The sequence below is a fragment of the Centropristis striata genome, chromosome 21 (genome assembly GCF_030273125.1).
Source record: "Centropristis striata isolate RG_2023a ecotype Rhode Island chromosome 21, C.striata_1.0, whole genome shotgun sequence".
Lineage (NCBI taxonomy): Eukaryota > Metazoa > Chordata > Actinopteri > Perciformes > Serranidae > Centropristis > Centropristis striata.
In genome coordinates, this window is record NC_081537.1 from 19,112,105 (window position 1) to 19,122,389 (window position 10,285).

The 10,285-nt window shown below is 42.5% G+C and overlaps 1 protein-coding gene across 8 annotated transcripts in view; it reads left to right on the forward strand.

Moving 5' to 3' along the window:
- nrxn1a (neurexin 1a) overlaps positions 1-9,275 on the forward strand; it is a 66,831-nt gene extending 57,556 nt beyond the window's left edge. For all 8 annotated transcript variants that reach the window (XM_059325301.1, XM_059325302.1, XM_059325295.1 and 5 more), the window contains 2 exons: positions 5,117-5,195; positions 7,054-9,275. In XM_059325301.1, the coding sequence (XP_059181284.1) occupies positions 5,117-5,195; positions 7,054-7,355 (381 nt within the window). In that variant the 3' untranslated portion in view covers positions 7,356-9,275. The remainder of the gene's footprint in view (positions 1-5,116; positions 5,196-7,053) is intronic.
- The last annotated feature ends 1,010 nt before the right edge of the window (positions 9,276-10,285 follow it).

The window sequence follows — 10,285 nt, forward strand, 5'->3', positions numbered from 1 at the left end:
CCATATATCCTCTGAATGCTCTAGTTTGTGGCTGTAAAGTTTCATGAGGCTGTGATTATCCTAGAGGTCACAACAGGTCATTTTGTATAGTAAGGTCGATTTTCAGGTAATGCTCTCACTGCAATTAAATGCTACTATGGGGACTGACATCATCACACATAAATACAATTGAGCTCATTGAATCCACAAGAGTCTCAGCTTTCCAGTTATACCAACTTATCCAATTTTAAGATCTCATAATGTGGAAATATCCAAATACAATAGACATGATTTCTGTCGAAAACTGCAGAAAGTAGCCATTTGTGTAAAGGGGAGACTTGTGGCTACCCATAGAACCCATTTTTATTCAGGTATCTTGAGGTCGGATGTCAAAGGGCCGCTTTAAAAATGGCCATGTCAGTTTTCCTAACTTTGGAGCATTATTTAACTCCCTTCCCATTAAAACATCATGACAGTTATGCGAGCATTAAAACTGATTTCAAAGGGGCAATCACTGATTTACAAAATCTGTGCAATGTAACACCAGATATCTGAAAAGTCTTGCTGTAATGAGATCCTAGAGTGCCTCACTGTCAAACAACAATAAGAAAACATCCTTCTGTAAAATAATGCAGCTCCTTTTTCCAGGACGTTCAACATGTTTTTCTCCTTTCCCATGAATTATTAATACTGTTTTATTTGCACAGTAGCATCATCTTCATCAAAAGTTGCATGCAAAACAAAAAGGGGGCCAAAAACATTTCATCAGCACAAGACTCACATACACATTTAATTTTTCTGCCACAGCACATTCACATTAGTGGATTAGATGGCAGATTCTCAGCTAAGTGGTCCCAACCCTTTAAATTACAGGAGGAGAAATGTTTGTGTTAATGGAAGCTGTAATAGCTTTTCCATAATATGCGTCTAGTAAACTGATGCAAATGGGACTCTACAATAGAAACACATAACTGTTTGGGGCTTATTTATAGTGGATGCAACTGCATCTGAGTCGATGCTAATGTCAGAGGATACATTATCAGCAGATACACCGCAGACTCTTTTGTTCAGATCACTGGTGTGATGTTGTCAGGCTCTTTGTGGGCGTCTGTGTGTACTGCAGTTCTTCTTCTGTGTTATAAAACTGTGCCTGCCTGCCGCACTGAATTTTTTTTTTTTTCCCAATGATACAAGTTGCCATGGAGATAGTGAGCCCCACTACCCGCTGCTTGCTTTCTCTCTACCATCCAGACTCCCATAGAGAATAGCTCCTCTGTGTATTAACCGCCAGCTGTTTCAGACATAAATAATAGAACGAGGAGAGCTGTGAGCTAAGCCTCAGGCATCAATAATGGATATGAGAGCTGGATGGATGGTGCTGCAGAGTGACAGCCTTGTCACAGGGGCTTGTTTTCACACTTCACCTCTCAATTGCACCCTGTATATGTGTTTTAAATGAACCATTCCTGCTCTTGTGACATGATGAGGCTAAATCTGGGATGCAGAATTGCTGGAGTCGATACCACTGCATGAGAACTAGGTCAGACCCACTATATGCTCAATATGATGCAGTGTGTGCTCGTCTGTGCAAGCGCAAGTCAAATCACTTCTGCTGGCCCCCAAACTATCTGTGTGTGTGTGTGTGTGTGTGTGTGTGTGTGTGTGTGTTGGTCTTGTTTAAGAAGAATCTACAGCTTCTCCATTGAGGCTGACTAGTGTTGCCAGGCAACCAACCTGGCCTCAACCAGCACACACATACAATGTGAACACAGGATGCACACACACGCACACACACAAACACTCAGGTGGATTGAGAACAATAGGCTTGAATTGCAGCATATTGCATCAGAGGAGGGGCAGTGAGGGATCCAAAGGTGCTTCGGGTCCAAGCAATTTATCGATTTCACACACACACGCCCTATGTTTGACTGTTTTTTTTTTTTTAAGTGCCTAAGTTGCCCCATGGGTTCACTTTCACCACCAGTACTTTGTGCAGTAAGAATGTGTTACGTTCCTCCTCCTGAAGTCCACAGTCTGTTGGCTTTTCTTTTTTTTCTCTTACATGTTGAAAAGTGGAAAGGATTAATAATGCATGACAGCTGAGCACCAGCTAGGAGAAGTGTGTGTGTGTGTGTATGTATATGTGTGTGAGTGTTTATGCTAGAGGCTGCTCTGAGTCACAGAGCTGGAGTTTTGATGTTTGGTGTCTGTCTGTGGATGTATGTGTGTGTGTGTTGGTGTGTGTGTGCACCTGTGTTTGATGGGAAGACTGATAGAAGAAACCTGAGGCTCAGAGCGGCGCCTGATTGGCCGTCAGGAATCAGCTGACCCAGACACTTCCACAAGCCCTCTGAACATCCATCTCTCAGTCGCTCCCTCCCTGTCTGTTTTTTTCTTGCTATCTTCTCTTTCACATCTTTCCTGCTTTTTTTTTTCTTCCGCTCGCTATCCATCTTCTGGAGATACTTTCTCCCGCCTCCCTCTCTCACTTTCCTCTTCTCCTTTCTTCTCACTCTCCTTTGCTCTCTCTCCCTCCATAGCTTTCCATATTTACCCATCACTCCCCCCCCTTCTCTCCTCTCTCCCTCCCTCTCTCTCTCTCTCTCTCTCTCTCTCTCTCTCTCTCTCTCTATTTCTCTCTCTCTCTCTCTCTGTGGTTGAGCTCTAGTGATAGGCTGTTAATGCAGGCAGTGTATGAGTCTATCTCACCATCTGCAGTAGTGGAGCTAGCTTCTCTCCTCTCTCGCCAGGATCTCTTCATCATCAGCCTGCCAACTTCAGCCCGATCTGCCTGTGTGCCTGTGTAGATGTGTCTCAGTAGAAAGAGAGCAATGGAGCGTGCTTGGCTTATATTATAGAGCTTGTGTATGTACATGTGTGTTTGATTTACAGTTGTGAAAGTAACAGACAAGCTGTTGAATCTTCTGCAAGAGTGAGTGAGGACAGCTACTATGTGTGAACTAGGCAGTCAGGGAGGCATGGACGGTCGTTGGCACTGTTCGGCTGCTCAGGTAGAGATTCCGCTCTTTCGGCATGCAGATAACCTTCTCTTCATGCTCTCTCACTTCCTTTCTCTACCCTCCGGTGTGTCCTTCTATCTTTGTGCATCAGTGTCCATCATTATGTCAGCATGCTCTATTGATAGACTATGAAAAGATGGGGACAAAGAGGGAGGGACAGGAGGTGGAGGGGCGGGGGTTTTCTGAGACATATCTCTTTAGTGCATCTTCTGTAAACTTCTCTGGTTTATTGATGTGGTTTAAGTTGTGTTTGGCATGTCTTTAGTTTTCCTCATGTTCATTGTCTCCCATGTGATAGGTGGATCAATAGTCCAATCGACACCTTGCCGGTTGAATGGGGCGGTCAGCTGATGTCGGGATGTCACAGATCAGAGGAGGGGCCTTTTTTTTAATGTACTTCTCTACTTTTGTTTTAGCTGAAATCACGATTCGAAAAAGGTTCCCGTGGAGGGCACATAGGTGTTGTTTTTTTTTCTGATCAATAATCAAGCATGGTGGCCTGACATTGATCAGTGACAGACAGACAGCGGTGATGTGTTTCCTACTGGCTGATTGGTTCTTGTGCTATTTGGATCCTGGCAAAGGCACAGAGGTTTATTGACTGGCTGGATTCCAGAGGCTAAGCTCACCAGAGCAGCATTTGACAGCCCAGTGGGCAGAACTGATTGGAAAAGGCAGTGGAGGAAAGAGACAGAGTCAAGCATCAATAACTTAATATATGTTTCAGGCCAAACTAAACCACAGTAGACTCGTCAGGACCGAGACCACACCGCACAAGGCCAGTGCGTCGATTTTCAGACAAATAGTGGTTCCTTCTCTAACCTTATGTTATATATGTTTAAACAAAGGCATGGTCATTAGAGAAGGCTTAATGAGTTTGTGTTTGAAATGCTGGCTGTAGGTTTCAGCTAAGACATCATCGACCACTTAGCACTTTGATTTGGTTCAGATTCTGTTCTGCTCCGGTTGTAATCTGCCTCTAGAGCTCTTCTCTTTTATAGCTCTGCCGCTCTCTCCTTTATTCTGTGTAACATCTACTGCAATGCATCACAATCCAATTTTAATTTAGTGCTGGCACGGAGCGCCCAGTGTGGTTAAAACACACACACACACACATTCACATATCTCATGCCGGAGCGTCAAGGCAGGCGATGTTTAACAGTAGTTCATGAATATGCGGAGCACATTAGCACGGTGTTAAGTAAAGACCGCAGCACTTTGAAGTCCTCCTCCTCCTATCCCGTTTTCTTTTCTCTCTTCCTCTCTCTCTCCTTCCCCAATTCCCGTCAAATTCCTTCTTATCCATCTATCTTTCTCTCCTCCTTCTCTTTTTTCCTCACATACTCTGGCTGGAATGGCAAATCAATGCACAGGTCCCTACTGAGGGTGCACACACTTTTTTTTTCTTTCCTTTTTTTTTTTTATTCCCCATCATTTTTAACAGCCTGAACTTAGAGTTGCCATGGCAACAGGAGGAGCAAGGATGGAGAGGAAAAAGGGTGCCTTTTCCATAGAGAGGGAGCAAGCCACGGAGAATGAGCGGTTGTTGAGATATTACTTGGTTGATGTAGGTTAGAGGTTGGGTTTAAGTGGGTTATTGACATGGTGCTTATGGAGAGGTGTTAAGCAAAGGAGATTTAAATGAACTGTCAAGTGCTTAGCTGAAATATATTTAATGAAAAAAAAATGGCTTCATTCCTCTCTTTGGCTTGCGCATTCTCCAACACTTGTGAACACTAGCCAATATCAGATGGAGAGAGCAGAACAAAGAGAAGCAGGGAGGTGTGGAAGATAAAAAAGCCAAAGGAGAAAACAGAGAGGGAGGGGGTCAAGAGAGTAGGAGATGATAACTGAGTGTCCCCTTGTGGTTTTAAACAGAATTCAATGTTTTTTCTCCTCCCTCCTCCTTTCTTCTTCTCCCCTAGTTTTGGCCGCCTGCCATTGCTGGGGGCCGTAACAGGCAAAAGTGTTTGTGGCAAACTGGAAAACGGGTGGGCGATGGATTGGTGTTGAGTGCTCGCACACGTAGAAAATAAACAGAAGAAGGTGTAGAGCACAGTTTGTGTCTATAAACGATGTTCTAATGGTCTTTTTTTTCCTGAATCCTCTCTCCATAGTCGGCAGACGACCTGCTGGTGGCGTCAGCTGAATGTCCCAGCGATGATGAAGACATTGACCCCTGTGACCCCAGTTCAGGTGAGAATACCCCGTCCCAGACTCCTACACAGGTCACGTTTTAGAGATACAGCCATGAAAAAAATGATTAGACCACCCTTGTTTTCTTCAGTTTCTTGTTTATTTTAATGCCTGGTACAACTAAAGGTAAATTGATAATGATTTTGGTTATTAATTATCAAGAAAACCATGGAAAATGGCTAGATATCAGTTCTTAAATTACACTCGCTATTTTATTTTTGTTGTTATCATTATATTTGTTCAAACAAATCTACCTTTAGTTGTTCCAGGCATTAAAATGAACAAGAAATTGAAAAAAACAATGCTCTAATATTTTTTCAGTGACTGTATCAGCAATTCTTTCCAAGTCAAATCCAGACTAGGGTTGCAGCCTTGAAACTGGTATACCGTGTTATGAAAATTGATGGTAATCATGCAGTGTACATTTGCATATTTATGGTATGGAGAAGTATATTTTCAAAAGGGACACTTTTTACACATCAAACACAAAAAGAAGAAAATTTCAGTTATATTAAAGTATTTGTACAACAAAAATGTGTTCCTTTATTATACCTCATAATAATAATAATGTAATACCATAAATTTGTTATGTTATATTTTCTAAGACGGTTATCATACCATGAAGATATCATACCTTTGTAACCCTTATCCAGACCTGTTAATATAAGTCTCACAACCCCAATGTATCATTAAAAACACACAGTCATTCAATGTATGTTGATGTAGAAACATCAATTTAATTCATAAAAATTATCTCTAGCCTATTTGTCAGAATCAAGCATGAGGTTGCTGTGCTGAAAATATCTTCCACAGTCCCTGGTTTAAGCTTGGTTCTCTGATCTTGAATCACAAATCCAGCTGAGAAAAAGTCTCTTGCCGGTGCCGATGCTGGTGGAATGACTAAAACATTTCAGCACTTCTTACAAGCAGTAAAACCGCTGACAAAATCTCTGATGAGCCCAAATTTCTCCCAAGCATCTGACTTGGCCTTTTACAATGTATTATTGGTATGATTTAGATGTTAAAATACTGCACAATGTTTAGTACTGATTTCTTCAGGAAAAAATTACATAACTCGCTGCCCGCCCGATGATTTTTACTGCTGCCAGCTAATTGATATTGGTGTATTTTTTTACCCGTTACACAACATTTTTGCATGCACCCAATCTGGTGCAGGACTCTGCCCCACCCCAAACAAGTACACACATCCCTCTGCCTCTTTTTTTTCTTGTCCTCCACGCTCACTGTCCCTCAGTTCTTTCCTGCCGCTTGGTCGCTCGCTACAATGAATTTTTCATTTCCACTTAGGTTTTAGCCTCCAGGCATTACCTAACACTCTCCATCCACTTCCAAATCTCCATCTCCATCCCTTTCTGTGCTTTCACCACCTTCCCTTATCCTTTGTTATTTATCCCTTTTTTATATAGCAGTTTCTTTCCTGTGTTACCTCCCTCTCTTTCGTCCAGCTCAAAGAATTATTTTAGCAATAATCATTTAATATGCTGTCATCCTGTATATCACCACACTGCAGCCCTCGCTTCCAGTGCACATCATAAAGTGTCAAATGTACGTAATAAAACTGATATATTGTGCACCTGTGCACTGGTCCTCCTCTCAACACGCTGTAATGTAATCTGTTTACACATTATGTGATAATATGCAAACAGCTTTGGCTCTAAGCTGCAGCCTTCCCTTGCCAGGATGTAGCATTGTGCAAAATGCACGTCAAATAATTCATCATGATGATGCATTGTATCTTCTGGCTCCAGCCTTCTTCAGATCAACCCAACATGTGATACAAATTAATAATGCAGTAAAATATGTTGTTACATCAAATGCCTCCTCTCTTTCTTTACAGCCCGCCCTCCCCTGCCGGAGGTGAAGGTGTTCCCACCTCCATCCGAGGTGGTTCGGGAGAGCAGCAGCACTACAGGTATGGTGGTGGGCATCGTGGCGGCGGCAGCCCTCTGCATCCTCATCCTCCTCTACGCCATGTACAAGTACCGCAACCGCGACGAGGGCTCCTACCACGTGGACGAGAGCCGCAACTACATCAGCAACTCAGCCACACAGCCCAACGGCAGCACCAAGGACAAGCCGCTGGGAATCGCCAAGATCTCCAAGAACAAGAAGAACAAAGACAAGGAGTATTACGTCTGAGGCGGAAGACACACAGACATATACGCATACACCTTTATATATAACGGTATATGTACATAAATAGATATATTCTCAAAAGAAAAAAAAATACACACATACACACCGACATAGACATGCTGATGTTAATGTTTACTCTCCAATAATCACATCTGCACACATGCTGGCAAGCACAAACATGTAAACACACAAGCACACATACACCCAAGCACAAACACACACATACAGACTGGCCCAAGGGCACGGACCCTTATTGTACAGTATTTACCAATGAGCAGAGCCTCGGAGAGAGGCTTGTTTTATGAACATAAACACCATTCCAAATGATTTAAAAAAGCACCAGTTCAACTCCCAGTAAAGAACCATTTTGGGGCCAGCCAGATAACGAGAGCAGTCACTTCCCTGCCACAGAGGGACCTCTCCTGTCGGACTCAGAGAGGCCAAGGAAGACTTTTAATTGAAGCACATGGCAGACTGTGCAGTGTGTTGAGCGAAGGGGAGCGAGCACCAGAACAAAGATGATGTAAAAGCACCCAGACAAGCACTAAGTGTCTCTTCCAATGTTCTTGGCCTTCCTCCCTGTTAGCAGACGGGACTTGCTGAAGCACTGAGGATGCTGAAGAAACAAGCACACTGACGGTCCAAGTCTAACCCCAAGCAACAGGACAGGAAATCAGGGTGTAGCCATAGAAGATGGTGAATTTATGAGTGAATAGGCAGAGGCAGGGCTGGTGCCGTTAAAATAACGGTTGGGCTGTGGCGCTGATGTTTCACAGCGCCCCGTAAATCACCAAGGTGGAAATCAGATATTTTCCTGGACAGGATACTTGAGACTTCAGATGCTACCTACAGACGCCAGTCGTGCATGACTGCGGCGTCACACACACACATACATAAATACATACAGCACACACAGAAAAATACCTGCAGACATACACGTACCTGCAATGCTAAAGACCATATCTTCATAACTGACACTGAAGACTATACAAGAAGACAATGGTGAAAATGACAATGACCATTATGATAATTGTTATGGCAATGATAATGATGAATATGAAGAACATTTGGGCAGTATAGACTCTTTGGGGAAGGGAGGGGGGGGTCTTATTGCACGTGAATTATCTTACTCCGTGTGATTTATACCGCGTTGAAACTCCAGAGGTTACACCGCCATCATAAACTCGCCACCTTGGCTTTGAAGTATCCCTAAATACGCACTTCAAATGGTTTTGTGGGATTCAACCATGATTTAAATCTCTGAATCGACTCTCAGTTCAAATCCTCATTGACAAAGTGTGACCATCTCGAGTGTGCTGCATGCCTGAGTCTCTGAGCTGTGCTGTGAAGTGGTGGCGTGTCCCACTAAGTCCAGAGGTGGTAGGTTTGTTTGTGGGAGGAGGAGGAGGAGGAAGAGGAGGAGGAAGGGGGTTGCAGAGTGCAACGCCTGGATGTGTGCGACCACCACAGGCCACGTCCTGTTTTCTAGCCTGATGTCTTATAGGCCACGCCCACTATACCTGCTCTAACCAACCACCTTTTATAGCAAAAACCAGCCGAGGAAAAGAATCAAAAACAGAACAAAGTAAATGTTACCATGTGTTGCTAATAGATAGAAAAGTCCAGTTCATGATGCCATTGACTATATGACAACTTGAGTTGCTTTGATTTCATCGGCTCTCCCTTTTCTCTCTCTTTCTCTTTGCGTCCTTTTGTCTTCATGCTATTGGTTTTATCAATATTCATGACCAATACAGGACAGACAGATGGGTTTCCGATGGGCTTTATTACAATTATCTGTTTATGGACTTTTGCAGCGTCTGAGCCTTCTGCAGCTCGAGAATTGTAGCTCCATGATTTATCAATACAAACAGTGCCATGACATGAACATGAACAAGCCCCTCCAGTTCTTCCAACCAGTCAGATGCATGCAAAAAGAAAGGCAAGAAGGGACATGAAAAGGACTGTGTGTGAGATTTGAAAGTATAATGTCAAAAATTAACTTAACGTACTCCCTTATTCTATCCATCCTTAACTGGCCTTGACCTCCTTTTCCTCCCTTCTCTTGTTTTCCCCTTGTTTAGTATGTTTCCCTCTCTGCCCGCCCAGTTCCTCCGTGTCTATCGCTTTCTTTCCCCTCTATCTCTGTTGTGTTGCCATCTGAAACAAAAGGAGGTGTCTCAACCAATGGGACTCTACATCTAGGTGTTCATTAACCATGTTTATTTTCTATATGTACAATTTTTCTACAGTATTTACTTTTATTTTTATTGTTACGGTTCTTTGATGAACATAAAGTGGAAATTTATTATGAAAAATAGTTTTGAAGATTAATGAGTAAATAAAATATTACCCAAGTGAGCCCGGAGTGCGTTTGTGTGTTCGTTTTTGCTCTCATTAGAAATACTGTGTGTCTGTCTCACATCAGACAAGAGAGCAGATCAGCGGCTAATTAAACAGACTGAAAGCAACTCATTCTGTGTTAGGAAGCAGATCTTAAAGGAATAGTCGATCTATACCATTCTCACTTCTGTCTGCTCGATAACGCTGCTGGAAACAAGCTGCACGTCTAAAGCTCAAATCAACACGTTAACATTTGTTTCATCTGTACAAAAACACATTTGAAAATGACAATTTTAAACTTTACACAGGTTTTTGTACTGGACTATTTGGTTTTTACCCGTTTTAAATGTTTTTATATCAGACTTTTGGGTGTCTTTCAACTAATTGCCCCAAAATAACATGGATAAATTACAAAAAGAAGTGTAAAACTTGTGATAATGAGAAATTAAGTCAGCCAAGAAGGTGTAACACAGAATTAGGTGATAATTCATAATTTATGATTTGTAAACAATCAAACAGAGCCTGGTTTGCCTTCCACCTGGGAGGAAAAAAGTTGCATAAAAAATTAAGAAGTGACACAAAAATGTAAT